Genomic DNA, 26097 nt, shown 5'->3' with positions numbered 1-26097 from the left:
GGGAAAAAAAATAAACAGGAAAGTTTTAAATTTACCAAGGGATAATTTAGGTACGCAGATTAATCTGAATCAAACTAACAGAATCAAACTCTGCTGTGTACATTTTTTTACCCAAGCACTTTTAAAAAAAAGAATTAGATGAAAATTAAAGTGGCTCCTCTAACCATGTTAATTCTCCATACAGTAAAAATAAAGTGAAAGCATCGTGACAGACATACAAGTAATCTGGAGGGACATTTTTGATAAGTCGGAAATGCACACTTACTCTTACATAAAAATCAAAAAGTAATTCACTTACTTACCCCTGTTGAGCTTTCTGAAAGAGTTCCCTTAGGACCGACTGCCGGAACTGGATAGGTAAACTGAAGGTTAAGTTGTCTTCAACAAAGATCTTTATTACCTCCTGAAACACAGACAAAAAATTGCAACTATTTCAAAAATCTTGAAAGTCTCTTAAAAAAAAAAGTTTTTTAAATAAAATTTTAAGTCTTTCTATAATAGAAATTACACAGTGAAGAAAATCATTAAAATATCTTGCTAGGAAAATCTCTTCCTAAAATTTTAAAATTACATTAAGGGTAAAAATAGCACCATCCCAGTTCAATTCAGTGGCTCAAGTCATGTCCTACTCTTTGCAACCCCATGGACTGCAGCATGCCAGGCCTCCCTGTCCATCACCAACTCCCGGAGCTTGCTCAAATTCATGTCCATTGAGTTGGTGATGCCATCCAACCTGTAATTCCATCCAACCAATCTGCTGACCCCTTCTCCTCCAGCCCTCAATCTTTCCCAGCATCAGGGTCTCTTCCAATGAGTCAGTTCTTCGCATCAGGTGGCCAAAGGAAGAGTTTCAGCTTCATCATCAATCCTTCCAATGAATATTCAGGGTTGATTTCCTTTAGGATTGACAGGTTTAATCTCCTTGTAGTCCAAGGGACTCTCAAGAGTCTTCTCCAACACCATAGTTCAAAAGCATCAAATCTTCGGCACTCAGCTTTCTTTATGGTCCAACTCTCACACATATACATGCCTATGTGAGGAGCAGTGTCCCCACAAGAGACTGATCTAGACTTGCCTGTGAGTGTCCAGGAGTCTCTGGTGGAGGCGTGGGTCAACAGTCTGGCCTCAGGCCAAACAACAGGGAGGGAACACAGCCCCGCCCATCAACAGAAAATCGGATTAAAGATTTACTGAGCATGGCCCTGCCCATCAGAATAAGACCCAGGTTCCCCCTCAGTCAGTCTCTCCCATCAGGAAGCTTCCATAAGCCTCTTATCCTTATTCATCAGAGGGCAGACAGAATGAAAATCACAATCACAGAAAACTAACCAAACTGATCACATGGACCACAGCCTTGTCTAACTCAATGAAACTATGGACCACGCCGTGTAGGGCCACCTAAGATAGATGGGTAATGGTGGAGAGTTCTGACAAAACGTGGTCCACTGGGGAAGGAATGGCAAACCACTTCAGTATTTTTGCCTTGAGAACCCCATGAACAGTATGAAATGGCAAAAGCACCCCACTACCCTTCTTTAAAATTGGAGATCATGGGCCAAAAGTGAGAGGCGAGAAAAGAATCATTAAGTAGTAATTCAGCTATGTTATTAGAGACTTTTAAAATTCCTCTCCTCCACTTTAAACGTGATTTCATACAACAAACTTTTAAAACGCTAAAACAGAGAAATATTTCAGCTAAAAAAAGCGTGCTAAGAAACTAGTCCAATCAAGTTAAATGGTTTAAAATGTATTAGTGAACTGTACAAAATTTATCATTCTAATACACGATATTATCATAGTCTTTTTACAGTCTTTTTTCTCAGTTGTTTATCAGCTCTTTATCAAGCAATGGAAGAAAGTAGGGGTGACAGTGAGGGGATTTCTGCAAACAGCTGAACCAGCTCTACAACAAGAGCACTGACAAAAAGGGTTTCAAAACCACAGAGCGACCACTATTTCACTTTCATAGCAAAACATGAGCTCATGGGAGCAAGCAAGTCATTTCCCAAATGTTAGAACACTGATTTGTTACAGCTATTCAATAACTCATCAGCTACAGAGAGAATCCTATCCCCCCACCCCCAAAAAAGCTAAATAGGATTTCTAAGACGCTCCCGCATATATAGCTAAAATTATAAAATTGGAGTGTTGCAACAAAATCGCTCTTTCCCCTCTCCTAGCTGTCCATTACACTACTTCCTGAGTTATACATCTGGCCCTTCATTATATCTATGGAACATGCAGGCTTCCCTGTGGCTCAGGTGGTAAAGAATCCACCTGCAAGGCAGGAGACCTGGGTTCAATCCCTGGGTTAGGAAGATCCCCTGGATAAGGGCATGGCAACCTACTCCAGTATCCTTGCCTGGAGAATCCCCATGGACAGAAGAGCCTGGAGGGCTACAGTCCATGGGGTCGCAAAGAGTCAGACACGACTGAGTGACTAAGCATGGCACACATGGTAACATGTGCCAATCTGTGACTAACATTCTCGCCTGCACGGGTCTTACTATGCCAGGAACCGTCTTAAAGATTCTACATCTTATCATAATTGATTACCACTCCCCATAAGCCTGTACTAGGGATATGTAACTGAAAGATCTCTTGTGTTTGATAACTTCATCTATATCCGAAATCCACCTTCAAGAAAGTTTACTTTTCTTCCCTAGGGCAAATCAGAATTGACAAAAAAGGGGCCAGAGGGCAGGGGAGGGAGCACTGTCCCCTCTCTTCTATTTTCTCTGAAGAAAAAAAAAACCCCAAAACTCTAGTTGAGAAAAGTGAACTAAAAACCTAGGCTAAAAGTCCACTGTGGAGACACAAAACTAAAGGTATGTTATAGCACTGTCATTCCATAATTTGTTTTGAATTTAATAAGATGAAGGCACTGTTCACTTTCTAGAATGAAGGCTTTTTTAAAAAGTACAAATTCTAACTCCCAGTGATTTTCATTACAAAGCTACAGATATATACTCAGAGGGGGCAACAAAAAAATGTCAACAGACTAATTTAAGCTCTTTTCATGAGTAAAACTGAGATGACGCCCAGCCTCCCTGGAAAAGTGGGCTATGTAACAAACCATCCAAACCGACCAGAACTGCTCTGCTCACCCTCTCCTTCAGTCTTACTTTCGCAGAGGCTAATAAGGTCAGGCTGAAGACCGTACTTTCAGATCTTTAGCCTCCATAAAACCAAGAGTTCTCTACCTGTAATTTTAAAAGTTAAAAGTTCTGCCTACAGAGTTTCTTATAGAATGTACTTAAAATGGGCAAATTTTATACCTTCAAGAAAGGATAATTATCAGTCATATGAGTCCACATCTATCCAGTGCTCTGCCTTAAGAGTTTATAAACTATAACTTTTCATTTGATTCTCATAAAAAGCTTAATTATTACAACTATTTATAGGCCAATCTGTCTGACGTGCCCCAAATGGCACAACTGTAAATGGTGATGTCAGGATTTGAACTCTGCTGTCTGGCTTCCAGGGCTTTCCAATGACACTACTGTATCCCCGTCATACATCTTACCTGATAGTTGCCAGATCTCAGACAAATATGGACCTGACTATATGGAGTCAATTGCTGAGATGTACTATCAGAGGACGGTACGAGAACATCACATGCTTGACAATAGCCAGCTAAGCGCTTCTCATCTATGGTACAATGAAGAGATAATGAACCTATCTGTAAAGTAAGAGGTATATATCATTATCCATCAGTGTAATAGAAATAAGAGTCTAGCACCCGTTTATTGCACTTTAACAGCATAAGAAAATGCCAATGGAAAATAGGAACCATAAAAAATGAAAAAGTTAAAGGTTTAGAGCAGGGGTCAGCAAACTATTGCTCACAGGCCAAAACCAGCCCATGTCCTGTTTTTATAGATTCCATGACCAAAGAATAATCCTTAGTGTTGTAAAGGGCAGAAAAAAAAACAAACAAAAAACCAACAAATTAGACTATGCCACAGAAACTGTATATGGCCACAAAGCCTAAAATATTTATGATATAGCTTTTTACAAAAAAGTTTGCTGACCGCTGGTTTAGAGTTCTCAGGCCAACATAAAAATGTAGACATTATTATCACTCTCTGTGGGTATAACAACAATTAAGATACTAACAAAGAATGAAAACTGTTAAAAAAAAAAGATTAAAATACTTTAAAATATTGATACATATACTTGGCAGAGATTTAAAGGGGGACAACAAAGAAAACTCAATCTTCACTCAACCAGAAAAAATAGAAATGCTTCTACCAAAACAGAAAAAAATTTTTAAGACATACTTTTTAAAAAAATTAAAGTTTTAAATTACTATATCCAAAATGCCATAAAATTAGAAATCTGATGAGTTCCCCAGGCAAATTAAAATGAGAATTCCCAATAAAAGATATCTCTAGTGTATTTATTCAGTGTTTCTGGTGAAGAAAGGCAAGATTGAAGTGGGAATTTTTCTGGCCACCAGGCATATAAAAACCTAGTTATATACTTTAAAATTCAGTTTTGTGAATCATAAAAAGAAAAATGCAAACAATAAACACATGAAAATGTTTACCCTCCTAGGAATTAAGGGAACACAACTTTTTTTTGGGGGGGGGAACACAACTTTTTAAAAGATATTCTAGATAAATATCAAATTAGCAACTAAAAAAACTTCACTAATAGCAGAGCCCTCAGAAATCAATTTGTACCTAGAAATGTACCTAGAAATCAATTTGTATATTACAGCCTTTAAAAAAATTAATGACCACTGACATTGTAATTCTACTTGCAGGAATTTAACTCTATCTAAAGTCTAAACAAAAATTTATGCTTGGAGATATACATTTTGCAACTTTATAATAAATAAGAACAGCAAACTATCTAAATGCTCAACCACTAGAAAAATAAAATCATAGCACATCTATATATAACAGAATAGGATAGATATATTTAAAATATCTATTCTAACATTTTAGCAAGATACAAAATAGCATGAGCTTAACTGTATAAAAACATAAAGAACAAAAACTGTAAAAAAAAAAAAAAAAAGCTAAAACTGCAAAAGGGATTATTTCTAGGCAGTAGTATTACAGATTTTTAAAAATATTTCCATTAGTTTTTTGAACTATCAAATTTACTACGATTAATAGTTTTTTAATCATCAGGAAAATGAAAGCCAAAAAATATATAGATGTTTTAAAGGACTGAAAATCATGTTACTGTTATGACTGTATTTACCTCTGCAATTAGTTCTTTGGTTCTAAAAAATTTTTCTCTGGCATTTTCATAGACAGCTGGATTTGTAGAGCCTTGCTGGAAGTATGCTGCACCCAAATCGTAACACACCTAAAATGGTAATGAATACCAATTTGCTCAGTGATTTTTCATGAACTTAAGAGCTAACAAAACTCAAAATCACCTTTATCTCAGCAACATAGTTACACATGTAGCAAAAAGAAAAACATTTTAATGAGCAGTGAAACAGTCAAAGTTCTTAGTCACAAGCAACAGAAATCAACTCTGACTGACTTAAGGGGACTTACTGGTAAGACGTCAGGCGGCCTACAGAATTATTGGGAAAGCCAAAGAATCAGGCCTGGAAAACAAACGGGGATAGGAGGCAAGCAGCCAGAACAAGAGCCGCAACTGATGCAGTGAAACACCGCACAGCCATCTCAACAGCCAACGCCACAGATCCTGGCAACTGCAGCCAGCAGAACCAGACGCTGAAAGCAGCAGCTCCGCTCCTGCCAGGGCTGCCGGGGAACTAGACTTTCCTGTCATTGCTGGAGTTACTCACCATCACAATGGATGCTCCATCATCCCACTTCGCTGACTCACTAGCAAGCTCCTGCGTGTGTGCTACGTCGCTTCAGTCGTGTCTGACTCTTTGCGACCCCATGGACTGTAGCCCGCCAGGCTCCTCTGTCCCTGGGATTCTCCAGGCAAGAGTACTGGAGTGGGTAGCCATGCCCTTCTCCAGGGGAGCTTCCCAACCCAGGGATCAAATTCACATCTCCTGTGGCTTCTGCATTTACAGGCAGATTCTTTGCTGCTGAGCCACCAGGCAAGCCCAGCCAGCTCCTAATTCAGTCTAAATGTCTCTGTCACACCGATGTGACGTGCCTGTCCTCCAGCAGGATAAGGCTAGAGAACACAAATATTTTGAGTTGTCAGTTTTATTATAGGAAACAGGGTCTCCCTCCCATCAAGTCTTAGAAGGTAGGGGATTCTTCTAACAACGAAAAAGGGGACAGCCATGGGGGTGTCTCCAAAAGGGTATGAGGGGCTAATGAATAAAGAACTGGCCAGAATAAAATATTGAGAAATCTGAACAAATGAGTATAAAATGACAGCTCATTTCCACCTGTCTTTTTCTAACAGAATCTGCATATTTTTCCAGGAGCATTCTTAAACAGACACCTAGATTTACCTAATGCAGAATTCAAAGACTGAGTTGAACTTGGCCATTTTATGAACAAGAATACTAAGGCCCAAAAAGCGACATTTCTACTTGAAAGCATATAACCAAGCACTGGCAGAGACCAGACTTGAAGCCAGACCCTTAGGTTCCTAATATTCTATCTCAAATTTACTCCTCACAAGGCTGACTGCTCTGTCTTCTCGATCTGACTTTTTAAAAAAGCCTTCAACTTATTCCCCCAAGGAGGAGAAAGTTCAAACCCCACGGGCTGATTTTCAAGGATCTCAGAATCTGGACTACCTTCTCTCTCCAAACCTCTCTATTCTTCTCTATTTCAAACCCACCAATCTTCTCAACTCCCCATTCACATCAGATGTAGAAATAAATTTCATTCCACACTGTTTCTTTCCATTTGCACCAAACCAACCTGAGCCAACAGATACTCATTCCTCTTCCAAATTCCTAAGTCTCTGATATTCCTGACCAAACTACTCTTCACTGATACCAGACTACAGATACTATTCTGTTCTGTTCAACAAATCAAGATTAATTCTTCCTCAGCCTCTAGAATACTGCTTTACACTATTTAATCCATACTTAATGTTGGGCAGATTTTCATTCTAAAGTGCTTCCTTCCATCTAGGATAAAGGAGTGCTAAAGTTTAAAGTACGTGTATGTATATAATAAAGACTTATATACACACAAGCACACCTATATATGCACACGTATTATAGATACATATAATTCCCTTTTCCAGGCAAAGACAGAGTTGTTGTTGTTGTGTAGTCGCTAAGTTGTGTCCAACTCTTTCGCAACCCCATGGACTGTAGCCCACCAAGCTCCTTTGTCCATGGGATTCTCCAGGCAAGAATACTGGAGTGGGTTGCCATTTCCTTCTCCAGCGGATCTTCCTGACCCAGAGACCAAATCTGCATCTTCTGCATTGGCAGATAGATTCTTTACTGCTGAGCCACTGGGGGAGCCCTTGAAGTGGTTACCAACTGCCAATGCCTCATGACTCCTACTCCTAGTCTATGAGACTCCATCTCAGCAAGTCTTGAAAAGGGATTATCTTTAACTCCAGAACCAGCTAATCTGAAAAGGTACCTCTCAACCCTTTTTAAAGTCAGAGGTATTTCTGCTCTTTCAAGATTGGGAAACAGTGATGAAAGAAGTCATGCCAGACATCCCTGGTGGCCCAGTGGTTAAGAACCCATCTGCCAATGCAGGGGATGTGGGTTGGATCCCTGGTTCAGGAAGATTCCACATGCCTTGGGGCAACTAAGCCCATGCACCACAACTACCGAGCCTGTGCTCTGGAGGCTATGAGCCACAGCCACCAGAGCCCAGAGCCCACGCTCCGCAAGAAGAGAAGCCACCGTAAGCAGAGAGTAGCCTCCACTCAGCATAACTAGAGAAGGCCCGCAAGCAGCTACAATGAACCAGTGCAGCCAAAAAGACTAATTTTTTTTAAATGTTATGCCAATTCACACAATGGAGAAAATATAGAACATAAAAGGCTCTATCGTAGTGGCCCTCCATAGGCGATCATTAATTCTTTTAAAATTTCTATTATACTCAAGATTCTGTGCTAATATGTACAGAAGATGCAAAATACAAATATATTTTAAAAAAGAGAGAGACCTCAAAGAGTTTACAATCAAGCAGGGAAAAAGAAGCTATCAACACATAAAGTGCCTAACAACAAAAAACAACTGAAAGCAACAAAGGAACTAGGGTACAGAGTTACGGAGAGCAGGCAGCTTAAGATCCTTGAAAAACTAGGTATTTCTCTAGGAGCCTACATTTTTCAAAATCTAGCACAATATCAGTTTTGTTTTGTTTTCTTGGTCTGATTAGATTTCTTATAATGTGAATGAACTGCTAGTCAGTTCATTCATATTATTACTCCCTGCATTGTCAGTCTGTTAACTAGTTTGGAAACAAAAGAGCATATGAAATTTTCCTTCCATTTCTTTCAGAAAAATTTCAACGGGGTCTTATAAAATTCACAATTAACTATAATGCAAAGTTTTAATAAACATAGGAAGTAAAATCAAAGTAAACATAGGAAGTAAAATCATTAGAAATAAGCTCTAATTAAAAATACAAGGATGATTTTATGTAAGATTTTCCAAAAATGTGCCATGCATTGATTAAACACTGAAATAAATACCTGGCACTGCATCTCCTCGGTTTTGATCTTCAATCCAGCAGTGGAACTCTCAGTTTCTCCGTTGACCATGCCTGGCTCCACGGCCAGTAAGTCCAGTGTTCTCATCGTGTGGACATAAAGATCCTTGTTTAACTTAAGGGCTGCCTCTAGTACCAGGATAGAATCAGAAGCTTGTTCTTTTAGCTACAAAAGTTCAATAAGCAAATTTTTAAAATACAAAAATGGCAATACTGGACTGTATCAACCAAAAAATATCTGCAGGGTACTCAGCAGCTTAACGTACTAGTCTACTTTAGAAATGCGCCTAACACAGCAAGGGTGAAATTATATTTGTCAAAGTTACTTTAAGATTTTAAAATTCACAAGGTTCCTACTGTGAAACTGAAAATACAAATTGGAAAAGACTGACACCTTTCTTTTATATAAAAGTTACTGATGAAAAATGTTTAAGATCTGCACCGTCCCACTGATGTACTCAAGAAACTTTTTGCATGCTTTGATGTGCCAGTCATTTTTCTAGGCATTCAGATCAGATCAGTCGCTCAGATAATAATAATAAAATGACACATTTTTTGCTTCCACATTCAAAATACACTATCTGTTGTATATAGATACAGATGGTTACCTTCCTTCTCCTTTCCTAGCCTCTGCACTTTGGGTGGTATCTCTGATACATTGCATATTAAATAAAGAACTAAAGAGATCATTTTAAATTATGGTTTCTACTTTTATGTTGACTAAAGAATTTAAATCTAATTTAAATTTTAAAAGTAACTGTATATAAATGTATGTATGTATAACTGAATAAAAAGTAGTTTTAGGGAATTTCTGGCAGTCCAGTAGTTAGCACTTGGCACTTTCACTGCAGCGGCCTGGATTCAATCTGATTGGGAAACTGAGATCCCAAACCCCGCACAGCATGGCCAAATAAAAAGTAAAAATAAACTAAAATTTGTAAAAATCATTTTTAAAATAAAATAATTTTAAAATACATGTTTACTATAGAATTTAGGGAGGATATAAAATAATATAAAGAAAACACCTATAAGAGTGACTTCTCACATCTGCTAAAGCACTATGAAATATCTGACAACAAAACTAGTGGCAAAGTACTCTCATTAACATTAAAAAGTGTCAATTTAGAATATTATCAAATTATGTTCTGCTGCTGCTGCTGCTAAGTCGCTTCAGTCGTGTCCGACTCTGTGCAACCCCAGAGACGGCAGCCCACCAAGCTCCCCCGTCCCTGGGATCCTCCAGGCAAGAACACTGGAGTGGGTTGCCATTTCCTTCTCCAATGCATGAAAGTGAAAAGTGAAAGTGAAGTCACTCAGTCGTGTCCGACTCTTAGAGACCCCATGGACTTCAGCCCACCAGGCTCCTCCGTCCATGGGATTTTTCAGGCAAGAGTACTGGAGTGGGGTGCCATTGCCTTCTCCAAAGTCTAAATGTCATCACATCTAAACCAAGCCAACTAACTCTTAATATATATAAGATTAGAAGAAGCACCTATACATGCTCTAAATATAATACATCCCAGAAAGGTTACAGTGTAACCGATACCAATACTCACCACTTTCAAAATATTTTCCGTTAGCTCTTTCTCCTGTTGCATCTGATTCATACTAAAAGAGAAATGACAGAAGAGTACCAAATATTACTTGAAAGACTGAAAATTCAAAACTTAAAGATCATTCTTGACAGTGAGGCTGAATTTAAATAAATAAAAATGCTTTTAATGCTATTTCTGTTCATGCTTAAAAAATAAACTCAATGATGATGATGCTCCTTTATCTACCATTATTTTTTCATTTGCTTTGCATTAAAAAAAAAAAAACCCTCAATTTAAAAATAAAACTTTCTGGCAGCAAAAACTTATTTACATCAAGTTAGAAACTACACTCTAGCTCCAAAGTTGAGTAAGTTGCTACTACTTGGAATTTAAGAACAAGGTTTAAAACTCCAGACCTGATCAAACTATTGTACTTAACTTTTGCACTCTAAATTAAAATTTCCCACATACAGAACAAACATCTATTTCAAGTAAATTTAATTAAATGAAAACAATCTTAATTCCTGGAACCAGGGCAGTTAACATTAAGACGAAAGGCACACTTTACAAAGTGCTCCCTCCTTTTTCGGAGCTCTCTACTCTAGTTATCCAAAAGCCTGTCTGAGTCTCTCACCCTTCCACCCCCTCCAAACCTACCTGCATGCAGGCCTTCTGCCCTCTGATTTCTGCTTTATTCCTTCTGTACCAAGAGTTCTTAAAAACTTGCAAAATTAAAAAAAAAAACACAAACTGACAAAAAAGTGCCAAGTAAGGGTCTTTATTGGCCAACTTACACACTTAACTGAGGAGGTCCAGGTTTTGCCTGTTTAACAGGAAAACTACTTTGAACAATTGTCCTAATTGCCCTTAAAAAAAAAAAGACAAATAAAAACAAAATTTAATACATTATAAATGTCACTTCAAGTATTTTTTTAGTACTTCCTAGAAGACTTATAAACTATCCAAAATTCTGACATATAATAAAAACTGTATAAGTCATCCACTTCTCTATCAGAATGCTTTTCGTCCATGCAGTCATAATTTTCTCCACCATCAGATTCACTATTCCCAAGATCCTCTGAGAGATCCCCAATGACTTAAAAGCACATCCCTGAAGTCATAATGCAATTAAAGAAAGGCTGCCCAACATATTTTAGGTTTATGAAAAATTTACCATCTATTGTAGAGAAGTATGGCCATGGCAGTGGTTGGAGGTAAAGTGGCCAGATCCATATCTATGTGCTTTGTCCCGGGAGGAACTTTACTGATGCACAACAGTTCATTCAACAACATATTCAATACTGGAACAGACAAACTTAAAAAGGAAGAATCAAACGACACATAAGTTGTGCAAGTACACAATGCACAATTCAGTACTTTGCTAAAAATAATTATTTTAGTAGTAAATCCACAGAACCATTCTATTAACCTGTCTCAACAACGTAAATGAAAATTTATCAAAAGATCTTTTAAGCTTTTCTAACAAAAACAATTTAAATCTATACAAAAGTAGACAGAATAATACACACCAATGTGCCCATCATCCAGCTTCAACAGTTACCATCTGATAGCCAATCTTGTTTCATCTCTACTCTCACCCACTTCCCTCCTTTCCATATTACTGTAAAGCAAATTCCCAATAGTAAATCATTTCTTCCCAAGTATTTCAGAACATATCTCCAAAAAATTACCTCCTAACATAAGGAGAGTATAAATTTCACATCTAAAAATTATTGTTTATCATCAAATATCCAGTCAAGTGTTCAATTTTCCAACTCTATCATATACATCATACTGTTTTGCACACATTGCTATCTGGTGATAAGCCTTGAGTCTATTAACAGATAAGCTCCCCCTTAAAGAACAAACCTTTTTTTTAATCCTAATATTTAATGCTGGAAAATATATGGTGAAAAAAGTGTTCAAGTACTAGTAGTGTAAGTATAAACGAATGTAACTCTCTGGAAACGCAATCCAGTATATGCATAATGAGCTTTAACAACGTTTACACCACTTGACCTGGCAATTTAACAATCTATACCAAGGACACAACTCGCAATTCATATAAAGCTTATGGACAAAGACATTTTAAAGCTCTATGATTTATAAAAGTGAAAAACTAGAGAAAAACTAAAAACCTGTCAATAGAGGAACAATTAATAAATTATCTATACAATGGATAATCTCCAAAAACCAAACTGGGGAAATGCTCATGATATCCTGCTATATGAAACAAAACAAAAATCAAAAGAGTATACAAGGTATGTTCACAACTTTGTTTAAAAATATAGGGAGGAAAACAACAAAAATTACGCAAAAATGTTAAAAACACTTCTTTCCCCTCCCTATTATTTCTTATTTTCTGAATTTCTCCAAATATTCTATAAGGTATTTCTCTTTAAATTGTGAGAAGGGGGTGAAAACAAATCATTATATAACGATGCATTTGAAACACTTATTTATAAACAAATAACCACTGATTCTAATAAGATTGTTTAAAAGTTTAAGAGACAGTGACTGATTTATGACCAGTAAAATTAAATGAATTATTCAACAAAGATAATAGGTACCATAATATTATGTACGATTCATCATTAATTTTTATTTTCTTCAGATATGTAAAAGTAAAATGAAGATTTAAAACTGTTCAGTCATGGATTTTCTCTACTTATCATGTCAAAAAAATGAGAATAATAATAAACTGGTTCATTATTGATAACACCAAGTTTATACTTTAAAAGGTGATTTAAATTCATTCAACAGTAAAATATTTTCTTACACTTGTTGGAAAATACTTGCATATTTTACCAAGAATACACAGAAAAATAGTTTTCACTTTAAAGACCCATATTATAAGAACACATACTGAAATAAACCAAAATATCTAACAGTTCTCAAAATAAATTCACTTAAATCTTTTTTTTTAATTCATTTAAATCTTGTATACCTTTTCTCTAATATGTCTAAGTCCCATTTCAAATGTGCAGCAACTTTAAGAGCAAGGAGCTTTAAAACACGATTTCTCTTGTTATCAGGTGGAGGTTGAACTTGGTTTTGCTCATTAACTGAAGGTTTGGAAGCCTGTTCCAAAAACTGGACTATAAGCTGAACTGGTGCAGGATCTAGGATTTAAAAGAAAGCAATTCCTGAACTTAAGGTCTAATTACAAAGATGCAAAAAGATTCACCGTATTGGTTTCTGGCCACAAAAGGAACCCAAATAGGCCAACAGGCACATGAAAAGATGCTCCGTATCACTATTTGAGAAATGCAAATCAAACTACACAGAGTAATCAATCATCTCACAATGGTGAGAATGGCCATCGTCTAAAAGTCTACAAATATGAAAAAAATACAGAGGTTAGTTTAAAAATTAATTAATTTGTATTAATTAATTTTATTATTGGAATGGAAATTATAACCTATAATGGCAAATAATTTTAATTGATATTACCAGCAATCTCACTCCTGGGCATATGTCAAGAAAAGATGAAAACTCTAACTCAAAAAGATCCATGCACACCAGTGTTCACAGTGGCACTGCTTACAATAGCCAATACGTTGAAGAAATCTAAATGTCCACTGACAGATGAATGGATAAAGAATGTGCAGTACATATACACAGTCAAACACTACCTGGCCATAAAAAAGAATGAGATTATACCATCTGCAGCAATGTGGATGGATCTAGAGATTATCAGACTAAGTCAAGTCAAGTCAGAGAAACACAAATGTCGTATGACATCACTTTCACGTGGAACCAAAAAAAATACAAATGAACTTACTTACAAAATAGAGTCAGAAAGAAAACAAATTTATGGTTACCAAAGGGGCTGGGGGGCAGGGATAAATCAGGAACTTGGGACTAACAGATACACACGAATATACATAAGGTAGACAACAAGGACCTACTCTATAGCACAGGGAACTATATCCAGTATCAATATATTGAACTACATTCAATGTCAATATATCACGACTACATAGCACAGGGAACTCTACTCGATATTGAACTATACTCCAATAGGTTATTTTAATAACCTATAACAACCCACTCCAGTATTCTTGCCTGGAGAATCTCATGGACTGAGCAAATAAGCACATAAACAATGGAAAACAATCTGAAAAGGAACAGGTGTATACATATAACTGAATCACCTCACTGTATACCTAAAACATTATAAATCAACTATTCAATTTTTTTTGAAAGTTAAGGGATAAAAAAGGGGATCCAAACAGTTGTGTAGTTACAATGAATAAGGATTATGATTCACAAGAAGTGAGCCTGGCTATTATAAACGAAAGATCAGGAAGGATGTAAGAAGGGAAGATAACAGATCCTTGCAGACAAAAGCACTTTAGACGACAGAACATAATGGTTACAGATTTCAGTTCGGCAAACAACTGTCAAATTAGGGGAAAGAAATGCCATGTTTAAAATTATTGCTCTAAGGCTTAATTAGTGGGACTTGCATCAAGTTACCTCTGCACCTGTTTCTGTCAATGCAAAATAGAGGACCACCTACCTCACAGGATTATCATGAAGACGGAATTAAACGAGAATGCAGCTGTGAAGCATGAAGCACAGAGCTTGGCACCCAGAAACACTCAACAAACGTTAATCAAAAGCACTGAATTAAAAGCACATTAATACAATATAGTGGTAAAACCGCCCACATGAAGTACACCAACTTCTCGCACAGGAGTCTCCACCAGCTCATTAGTGGTGGATTAGTCTAATTACCAGTGGATTAGACTGAACAAGCACATCTGGATTCGAACTCTCGTCAGCAATTTATCATCCAAGGAACTTACCTTTTCATGCCAGCACCTCTTTCCAGAAATACCTGTTATTTCCCACCCTCCCTGAACAGCACTCCTGAACTGCAGTATCAATCATAAACATCATTATACAATAACCATCGTGCAACTGTGATAGCATTTTCTGCTTTCAGAAGTTTTCGCTTTGATTTACAACCCAACTTTGGAATAACTGAGTCAGCAGAATCCGTTTGTTGAGGAATCAAACAGTTAAAATACGGACCTAAGATATTCAGCGTCAGGACCAGCCTCTGAACAGCTGATGTCTCCGCAGACCGCACCCCCCGCCCAAACTGTCCGGGGTTCAGCCCCAGGGGAGGGCTGAGACCCCCCGAACCCGAGTACGGTCACAAGGCCACCTGAGAGGCGACAAGACGGCAAACACTAACAGGGGGCGGGAGCGGGAGGGGCTCTGTTTCCCGCTTTTCTTAGGCCTCCTGGAGCGGCGCCCCGCGCCGGCAGGTTTGATGCCCAGTCAGAGACGGGGCGGCGCCAGGGCTCAGCCCCGAGGCCCGCCTCCCCGGGCCGCGGGGTAGCGACAGAAGGCGCGGGGCGGCGGGAGCCCTGAGGGCAATCCTTGGGCCGCGGGCGCCGCGCTTACCCGGGCAGGGCTTGCGCAGGTGTTTCTCCAACAGCGACTCCTGCAGCAGGAACTCGAACCAGGAGGTCTGCGGCGGGGTGCAGGGGCGGCTGGAGGTGGCCGCCTCCCGGTCCGCCGCCTCCGCGCTCATCCTGCCCCCGCCGCCGCTACCCCCAGGGACGCTTCCCGGCTCCAACCTGACGCTCGGACGCGGGCCCCGGGGGCCTCTGACGTGCGGAACTGCCCGGAAGCGAAGAGGCACGCGGAACGTCCCGGAAACCCACACAACCCAAAATGGCGGCCTGACCCCCCGCCGGGGCGGGGCGTCCTGGTTCCGCCCCCACCCCACCCCCGCCGCGCCTCCAGACCAATCGTTATTCGAGTTGGAGGAGGGTGGGGCCGATGTCCCGGCCACGCCTCCTCCCAGTTACCTTGGGAGACGGCTTGCTGGTGAACTACGTCGCTCAGTTTGCTTTCCCTGTTCCCTTGGCCAGCGGACAGAACAGCCTCATCGGCAGGCCTGAGAGTCTTCGGAAAATTTAGTGAACCCTACAGGTTCAGACTGTGATCTAGGCAAATCTGTCTTTGTTGATTTCAGTTTTCCGACGTCCATTTCTGAGATTTCAGTTCAGTTCAGTCGCGTCCAACTCTTTGCGACCCCATGGACAGCAGCACACCAGGCCTCCCTGTCCATCACCAACTCTTGGAGTTTATTCAAACTCATGTGCATGGAGTCAGTGAGGCCATCCAACCATCTTATTCTCTGTCATCCCCTTCTCCTCCTGCCTTCGATCCTTCCCAGCATCAGGGTCTTTTCAAATGAGTCAGTTCTTCGCATCAGGTGGCCAAAGTTTTTGGAGTTTCAGCTTCAACATCAGTCCTTCCAATGAATATTCAGTACTGATTTCCTTTAGGATGGACTGGTTGGATCTCCTTGCAGTCCAAGGAACTTTCAAGAGTCTTTTCCAATACCACAGTTCAAAAGCATCAAGTCTTCAGCGATCAGTTTTCTTTATACTCCAACTCACATCCATACATGACTACTGGAAAAACCATAGCCTTGACTAGATAGACCTTTGTCAGCAAAGTAATGTCTCTGCTTTTTAATATGCTATCTAGATTGATCATAACTTTTCTTCCAAGGAACAAGCGTCCTTTAATTTCTTGGCTGCAATCACCATCTGCAGTGATTTTGGAGCCCCCCCAAATAAAGTCTGACACTGTTTCTACTGTTTCCCCATCTATTTCCCATGAAGTGATGGAACCAGATGCCATGATCTTTGTTTTCTGAATGTTGAGCTTTAAACCAACTTTTTCACTCTCCTCTTTCACTTTCATCAAGAGGCTCTTTAGTTCTTCACTTTCTGCTGTAAGGGTGGTGTCATCTGCATATCTGAGGTTATTGATATTTCTCCTGGCAATCTTGATTCCAGCTTGTGCTTCTTCCAGTCCAGCGTTTCTCATGATGTACTCTGCATATAAGTTAAATAACCAGGGTGACAATATACAGCCTTGACGTATTCCTTTTCCTATTTGGAACCAGTCTGTTGTTCCATGTCCAGCTCTAACTGTTGCTTCCTGACCTGCATACAGATTTCTCAGGAGGCAGGTCAGGTGGTCTGGTATTCCTATCTCTTTCAGAATTTTCCACAGTTTATTGTGAAGGCTTTGAAAGGCTTTGACATAGTCAAAACAGCAGAAATAGATGTTTTTCTGCAACTCTCTTGCTTTTTCCATAATCCAACGGATGTTGGCAATCACACATCTAGTTAGTATTAAAATAGGGACTTGAGTTTCCATTTTATCTTATCCCAGAGGCCATACTTAGCATTCTGCTTCATAAAGAAGACACCTGGCGTGCTGCGGTTCATTGGGTGGCAGAGAGTTGTACACGACAGAGCGACTGAATTGAACTGCAGGAATTACCTGGCAGCTCAGTAGTTAGGCTCAGCACTTTCATCGCTGCATGTCATGAGCCCAGAGTTCGACCCCTGGTCGAAGAACTAAGATCCCACAAGCCACACAGCATGGCCAAAAAGAAGATACCTTGCTGATGGTTTTTTTGTTTTTTAAATAGTTATAAACCTACAGGGTAGTTGCAAGAACAGTGTACAGACCTCTCACACCCCTTTTGCCCAGATGCCTCGATTGTTAATATTTTGCCACACTTCCTCCATTATTCTCTCTCCACAACACCTTCTTGGATTACCCTGTTTCCTTTGGACACCAGTAGAAGGACCAACTTCTCCTGGTTTGGCTGGGACTGTCCCAGTTTTAAAGTGAAGTCCTGCAACCTAACAAGGCCCGCCCCCTTCCCGGCAAACCGTAACAGTAGGTAAGTCAATGTGGATGCAACAGCCCCTCGCTGTGCCCGGATGCTGGATGCTACATCTCCCCTTCGAGAAGGAATACGGGAAGGGAAAGGAAGATGGGACGGGAAGCTTGTAGTAATTGTTAATAAAAGGGCCTAAAGGCTGTCACAGGGCCTGAAAGGCACTGGAGTGCTTAACTTTATGTCAAGAAAAAAATTCAGGAAAGAGATGGTACCAGATGTAGCAATATCAGGAGAGTAAGTGGAATCCTAGCAAACATTGTTACAATGATGGTTACCTGTTACAGAGTATCTTGCAAGGGTAGCATTCTGTAGGTGCTCAACAGTGACTCAAGTAGGAGTTTCTGTTTTATGCTGATGGTAAACAGCAGTAGCTGGTCATAGTCTCCCCACGAAAGCTTCATGATACTTATATCATGAAGGCTTCACGAGAGCTTAAAATATTTTCTCTTATATCCTCCCAGCATTCTTGGTTTTCCAGTAAATTATTAACATTTCCCTTCTGAAATCAGTTCTCCCCACTAGGAAAATAGAGTTATAATGGGAAAAAAAATGCATAGAGATATTATTACTACTTTGTACCCAGGCGGCACTAGTGGTAAACAATCGGCCTGCCAATCTAGGAGATGCAAGAGACGTGGATTCGATCCCTGGTTTGGGAAGATCCCCTGGAGGAGGAAATGGCAACCCACTCCAGTATTCTTGCCTGGAGAATACCATGGACAGAGTAGCCTGGTGGGCTACAGACCCTGGGGTCCCAAAGAGTCAGACACGACTGAGCACACATGCAGTGTACCCTAAAGATTTTTTCATAAAGGGTCTCTAAAAAATCATATAAATTTAAATACATTTAAATTCAGTTCATATTTATCTGAAAATTTTTAAAAAGCCAACACTGCTAAGTCGCTTCAGTCGTGTCCAACTCTGTGAGACCCCATTGACAGCAGCCCACCAGGCTCCGCCATCCCTGGGATTCTCCAGGCAAGACTGGAGTGGGTTGCCATTGCCTTCTCCAATGCATGACAGTGAAAGGTGAAAGTGAAGTTGCTCAGTCGTGTCCGACTCTTAGCGACCCCATGGACTGCAGCCTACCAGGCTCCTCCGTCCATGGGATTTTCCAAGCAAGAGTTCTGGAGTGGGGTGCCATTGCCTGCCTTCTCCAACACAATATGGTTCAATTATGAATGCATATTTAAGTATTCAGTTAAGTATTTTGCTGATGGATGCACTGCCATCTTGTGGCCGTTTGTGGGTAGTACGTCTACCAGTGGCGTAGATCCCCCGGCTTCTGATGCTTTGCTGTGAGGAAGAAGGCATGTAACACGAGGCTGGTGATTGGAGGTCATCTGTTCTTTACATAAGCTATCCTGCTACAATTAACTGAATCACATCTTCATAGAGGCTTCCAAAAACAGAACTCTGGAGAGATACGAAGTGAGTCCTATAGCTACCTAACAAATTCCTGATGCTTACATTGACTTTCTCCGAGGCCTTCCCTGAGCCCTGTTCCCTGCTGCCATAGCACTGTGCATCCCCATCGAGGCACTCACTTCATCTCCTTGCAATTCCTGAACAGGCTAACTTTGCTGCTAAGACTACGCTCGTGAAGGTAGGTGGGAAGGAGCAGGACAGTGGTTGCACTGTTTACCTAGTACAGTCCCTGGCACACGACAGGCACCCAATAAATATTTGCTAATATAAGCAAATAACCTCAGATATGCAGATGACACCACCATTATGGCAGAAAGTGAAGAAGAACTAAAGAGTCTCTTGATGAAAATGAACGAGGAGAGTGAAAAAGTTGGCTTAAATCTCAACATTCAGAAAACGAAGATCATGGCATCCAGTCCCATGACTTCATGGGAAATAGATGGGGAATCAGTGGAAACAGTGGCTGACTTTATTTTTGGGGGCTCCAAAATCACTGTAGATGGTGATTGCAGCCATGAAATTAAAAGACACTTACTCCTTGGAAGACAAGTTATGACCAACTTAGATAGCATATTGAAAAGCAGAGACATAACTTTGCCAACAAAGGTCCGTCTAGTCAAGGCTATGGTTTTTCCAGTGGTCGTGTATGGATGTGAGAGTTGGACTGTGAAGAAAGCTGAGCGCCGAAGAACTGATGCTTTTGAACTGTGGTGTTGGAGAAGACTCTTGAGAGTCCCTTGAACTGACTGCAAGGAGATCCAACCAGTTCATTCTGAAGGAGATCAGTCCTGGGTGTTCATTAGAAGGACTGATGTTGAAGCTGAAACTCCAATACTTTGGCCACCTGATGTGACTCATTTGAAAAGACCCTGATACTGGGAAAGATTGAGGGCAGGAGGAGAAGGGGATGACAGAGGATGAGATGGTTGGATGGCATCACCGACTCAATGGACATGAGTTTGGGTGAACTCCAGGAGTTGGTGATGGACAGCGAGGCCTGGCGTGCTGCAGTCCATGGGGTTGCAAAGAGTCGGACACGACTGAATGACTGAACTGAGCTGAACTGATAGAATTATACACAATGCAAACATGTCTAAAAATGGGAGAGAGAAAACAACAAGGGCAAAAAAATTTTGAATCAAGTTTTAGAAAAAAAGACTGAAATGGGGCACCAGAGATGAACACAACTTACCTGCCTCTCACTGGCTCCAGGACTGCCTGTGCTACAGCTATGCCCCCATCACCACCTCCACCACCACGATACCACCTTGAGGATCCCTTGTGTTCAAGGGGACTGACCACCGGGGTCTGAGAGATAATCAGCAATATTGAGCTCATTGCTGCCATTTCCCAAGTCCATATCCCTCTTGCAAGTAGTGCTTTCAGTTCAGTTCAGTTCAGTTCAGTCTCTCAGCCGTGTCTGACTCTTTGCGACCCCATGAATCGCAGCACGCCAGGCCTCCCTGTTCATCACCAACTCCCGGAGTTCACTCAAACTCACGTCCATTGAGTCGGTGATGCCATCCAACCATCTCATCCTCTGTCGTCCCCTTCTCCTCCTGCCCCCAATCCCTCCCAGCATCAGGGTCTTTTCCAATGAGTTAACTCTTCGCATGAGGTGCCCAAAGTATTGGAGTTTCAGCTTCAGCATCAGTCCTTCCAATGAACACCCAGAAGAACCCCATGAACAGTATGAAAAGGCAAAATGATAAGATACTGAAAGGGGAACTCCCCAGGTCGGTAGGAGCCCAATATGCTACTGGAGATCAGTGGAGAAATAACTCCAGAAGGGATGGAGCCAAAGCAAAAACAGTACCCAGTTGTGGATGTGACTGGTGATAGAAGCAAGGTCTGATGCTGTAAAGAGCAATATTGCATAGGAACCTGGAATGTCAGGTCCATGAATCAAGGCAAATTGGAAGTGGTTAAACAGGAGATGGCAAGAGTGAACATCGACAATCTAGGAATCAGCGAACTAAGATGGGCTGGAATGGGTGAATTTAACTCAGACGACCATTATATCTACTACTGTGGGCAAGTGGTGCTTTACATTTCATTAAATTATAGGAGCTGGCTTTTCTTACGCAGGGTAACAGGTTGCCTAGCAACAGCATACTGTCAGGAACTCACACTGCCTGAGAAAAGATGGCATTTCATCATCCACATTGGCCTAACAGAACTGGGAGGAGGTGGTACCTATCTGTGCGGAGGTCGGGGGAGGCCCACTGCTCCATCACTAAGAAAACAAACTAAGTGCTAAGGGGTGGTTTCGACCTGGATGCCCTTGCCCTTGGCTTCCAGTTAGATTCACTCAGTGGGAAGCTGGGCAGGAGAGGAGAGTGCGAATGGGGAGAGGTCAAGAACCCCCTTCCTGCCCATACCGACGGAACCTCACTTTGGGCAGTGGCTCCTGTCCAGTGACCCCTCTTCAAGGGTATAGCTCTCCCCTGATTCCAATAAGTCCCCTGCCCCTTTGGCCTCTTCAGGACTAAGAGCAGCAGCCCCGGGTGATTCCCCATCCTTTGTGGACCCCTCGTGGCCGCCCACATCTCTCGGAATGTGCTGATCATCTGTTATCTATTTCCTGCTTACGGCTCCTTTGCTGGAGTGCTTTCTGGAGGAAGAACTCTGTGAACCACACTCTTAAATGGGGAAGCCTGGGTGGAGAGGGGTGCAATCGGGCCTCTGCTGCCGATCTTGTCAGTGGCCTGGCTGCTAGCCACACACTCCAGGTTCCAGGAAATAGCAGCCAGTCAGTTATGACAATGGCACTGGAGCAGCCAGCCACTTTAAGTCACACCTTGCCCCCTCAAGAGGCAAGTCAGATCCCAGAATAAACTACCCCCACAGACTTAAAAAGGATGGGTTTAGATGTGGAATCATAGCTGTTAATTATAACTTGCCTATTTTTCAGCAGTTCTCAGAGGTCTTTTTTTTTTTTTTAAAGACAAAAACATTTAACACTTAATGTTTAGAGAGAGTGCAATGGAAGAGTCTCAGGAATGCAAAGTACATATATGTTTATTTTCTGTGGGTTCTTCTCAGTTATATCACGCTGGCTTTTTTCCCTCCAGCTTTGAGATATAATTGACAAAACTGTATAAATTTAAAATGTATAATATGATGATCTGATCCATATATATTTGTGAAATGATTACCACAGTGAAGTTAGTTGACACATCCATTAGCTCACATAGTTACCTTTTCTGTTTATGGGGTTTTAAGACTTAGCCTCTCAACAAATTTCAACAACATATATAATTTCAAGGAAATATTGTTAGTTGCAGTCACCATGCTGTAGTAAGATCCTTAGAGCTTATTTATCTTCTGATGAAAGTTTGGTCAACATTTCCTCATATCTCTCACCCACCCCATCCCTGGCAACCACATTTCTATTGTTTTTATGAGTATGACTTTTGAAGATTCCACATATAAGTCAGATCTTGCAGTATTTGTCCATGTCTGACTTGTTTCACTCAGCATAATGCCCTCAAGGTCGATCCATGTTGTCAAAAATGACAGGATTTCCTTCTTTTTTATGGCTGAATAATATTCAATTGTATATATACACCACATGATGGACAGTTAGACTGTTTCCATGTCTTGCCTATTGTGAATAAGGCTGCAATGGACACAGGGGTGCAGATATCTCTTCCAGATAGGGATTTCTTTCACATTAACTACACTGACCATATGCTGGTCAAAAATTAAAAATTAAGAGACTTAATAAAAGAGAGATGAAGTCCATATAGCTCTTGCAGGAAAGAGACCCAGAGGTAATATGTCAGAAACCCAGGCTCCTTTTGTCTTTGTAGCTCTGCTTATCCTCAGCGTCCGGTATTCACCTCCTGGTACAGAATGCCTGCTCCATCTCCAACCATCCTGTTCACATTCCAGCTACCAGAAGCGGGAAGGGGGGCGGTAAGTGGGACACAGCAGGATGCATTCCACTTCATTTGAGGACATACTAAGAAGTTGCACACACCACTTCTGCTCACATCCCATTGGTCAGCACTTAGTTATTTGGCTGCTGTGCCAGGCTGCAAGGGAGGCTGGAAAATGTAGACATGTTTGTGGGTAGCCATGTGCCCGGCTAAAGTACTTGCATCTGATATCTCTGCTTTTTAATACGCAGTCTACCTTTGTCACTGCAATAAGTAAGTGCACCCTAGAGCCAGAGTCCCTGACGCCTCCCGCGGCATGTTTTACTCCATTTGTCTTTGCAGCTCTGCCCCGAATTGCTGGCTACTTGCACCTGCCTCATACAATAAAAAACAAGGCGAGCGAACATTAGTGCCTCTGGACTGACTCGAGAAAGGGGACGAGTATCACCCACAGGACCCCAGAACCCTCATCCCGAGGCCCCAGGCTCTCTCCCTCTCGGCATCCCCGGCGCCCCGACATCGAGCTACACGGTCAACCACCTCCACTCCCCGGGCGGCGGCGGCGCAGGCTGCAGCCTGGGGGACGGATCGGAGTCGCGGAGCTGGGACGCCGGGGCCCGCGCGGGGAACGGTGCGCCATCTGCTCCTCCCGCCGGCGGGATTACAGTGTCCACCTGGCGGGGGCACCTCCTCGCGCACTTTGGCGCCCCCGGGGCCGCCGCGGAGCCGCTGCCGACCGAGCAATTCAAACCCGGCGCGCCCCGAACAGCGCGGACCCGGGGGCACCGCGAGCAGCTGGTCGCCAGGCTGAGCTCCCGAGGCCATCAGCACGCCCTCCAAGGGTTCCGTGGAGGCGACGAGGAGGCGTGGGGCCGCGGCCCTGCGAAGCCTTCTAGTGGGGTGCGGGGGTCTCTGAAGCCCGGGTGGGAAGGAAGCAGCAGCGCCCGGGGCAGGGGCCGGGGGGCGGCAGGCTGGGGAGCCGTGGCTCCGGGGTGCCAGGAGAGGACTCCGTCCCTGACCCTCAGCAGCCAGTCCGCCCCCCTCGGTGGGCGGCGGCCCCCACTCTCTCTCTGTTAGTTCACTTCAGTTCAGTCGCTCAGTCGCGTCCGACTCTTTGCGACCCCATGGACTGCAGCACGCCAGGCTTCCCTGTCCTTCACCATCTCACAGAGCTTGCTCAAACTCATGTCCTTTGAGTCGGTGATGCCACCCAACCATCTTGTCCTCTGTCGTCCCCTTCTCCCCCTGCCTTCAATCTTTCCCAGCATCAGGGTCTTTTCCAATGAGGTCAGTTCTTCGCATCAGGTGGCCAAAGTATTGGAGTTTCAGCTTCAGCATCAGTCCCTCCAATGAATATTTAGGACTGATTTCCTTTAGGATTGACTGGTTGGATCTCCTTGCAGTCCAAGGGGCTCTCAAGAGTCTTCTCCAACATCATAGTTCAAAAGCATCAATTCTTCAGTGCTCAGCTTTCTTTATAGTCCAACTCTCATATCCATGCATGACTACTGGAAAAACCATCATTTGGCTATGGACCTTTGTCAGCAAAGAAATGTCTCTGCTTTTTAATATGCTGTCTAGGTTGGTCACAGCTTTTCTTCCAAGGAGCAAGCATCTTTTAACTTCATGGTTGCAGTCACCATCTGCAATGATTTTGGAGCCCCCAAAAATAAAGTCTGTCACTGTTTCCATTGCTTCTCCATCTATTTGCCATTAAATGATGGGATCGGATGCCATGATCTTAGTTTGCTGAATGTTGAGTTTTAAGCCAACTTTTTCACTCTCCTCTTTCACTTTCATCGAGAGCCAAAACAAGAGTTTGTAAGACAAGAGTTTCAAATTGGGAAACGCATGTCAAGAAGCCTCGACTACTGAACCCATGCTCTAGAGCTGATAAGCCTCAACTACTGATACCCCTGTGGCTCAGCTGGGAGAGAATCCGCCAGCAATGCGGTAGACCTGGATTTGATCCCTGGCTTGGGAAGATCCCCTGGAGAAAGGAAAGGCTAGCCACTCCAGTGTCCTGGCCTGGAGAATTCCATGTACAGTCCATGGGGTCGCAAAGAGTCAGATATGAGTAAGCAACTTTAACTCACTGAAGCTCACACATCCTAAAGCCTGTGCTCTGCAACAAGAGAAGCCACCGCAGAGAGAAGCCCATGCACGGCAACTAGACAGTAGCTTCTTCTTGCCACAACTAGAGAAAGCCTGTGTAGAGCATCGAAGACTCCGTGCAGCCAAAAATAAAAATAAATAAATAAAAGAATAAACCCACCTTGTCCTCTAACAGTTCAGTTCAGTTCAGTTCAGTTGCTCAGTCCTGTCCAGCTCTTTGCGACACCATGAACCACAGCACACCAGGCCTCCCTGTCCATCACCAACTCCCGGAGTTCACTCAGACTCAGGCCATCAAGTCAGTGATGCCATCCAGCCATCTCGTCCTCTGTTGTCCCCTTCTCCTCCTGCCCCCAATCCCTCCCAGCATCAGGGTCTTTTCCAATGAGTCAAGTCTTCGCATGAGGTGGCCAAAAAAGTACTGGAGTTTCAGCTTTAGCATCATTCCTTCCAAAGAAATCCCAGGGCTGATCTCCTTCAGAATGGACTGGTTGGATCCCCTTGCAGTCCAAGGGACTCTCAAGAGTCTTCTCCAACACCACAGTTCAAAAGCATCAATTCTTCGGTGCTCGGCCTTCTTTACAGTCCAACTCTCACATCCATACATGACCACAGGAAAAACCATAGCCTTGACTCGACGGACCTTTGTTGGCAAAGTAATGTCTCTGCTTTTGAATATGCTATCTAGGTTGGTCATAACTTTCCTTCCAAGGAGTAAGCGTCTTTTAATTTCATGGCTGCAGTCACCATCTGCAGGGATTTTGGAGCCCCCCAAAATAAAGTCTGACACTGTTTCCACTGTT

The 26097-nt window shown here is 42.0% G+C and overlaps 1 protein-coding gene across 1 annotated transcript in view; it reads right to left on the bottom strand.

Moving 5' to 3' along the window:
• INTS8 (integrator complex subunit 8) overlaps positions 1-15833 on the bottom strand; it is a 45837-nt gene extending 30004 nt beyond the window's left edge. Inside the window, exons 1-9 of the mRNA XM_070382989.1 lie at positions 15554-15833; positions 13080-13254; positions 11307-11447; positions 10927-10998; positions 10154-10205; positions 8581-8763; positions 5218-5325; positions 3527-3682; positions 303-403 (exon numbers count right to left, since the gene is read on the bottom strand). Of these exons, the coding sequence (XP_070239090.1) occupies positions 303-403; positions 3527-3682; positions 5218-5325; positions 8581-8763; positions 10154-10205; positions 10927-10998; positions 11307-11447; positions 13080-13254; positions 15554-15683 (1118 nt within the window). The 5' untranslated portion in view covers positions 15684-15833. The remainder of the gene's footprint in view (positions 1-302; positions 404-3526; positions 3683-5217; positions 5326-8580; positions 8764-10153; positions 10206-10926; positions 10999-11306; positions 11448-13079; positions 13255-15553) is intronic.
• Between the last annotated feature and the right edge of the window lie 10264 nt (positions 15834-26097).

This window comes from Bos mutus, chromosome 14 (genome assembly GCF_027580195.1).
Source record: "Bos mutus isolate GX-2022 chromosome 14, NWIPB_WYAK_1.1, whole genome shotgun sequence".
NCBI classification, from domain to species: domain Eukaryota; kingdom Metazoa; phylum Chordata; class Mammalia; order Artiodactyla; family Bovidae; genus Bos; species Bos mutus.
This window is presented reverse-complemented; position numbering and strand designations above follow the sequence as displayed.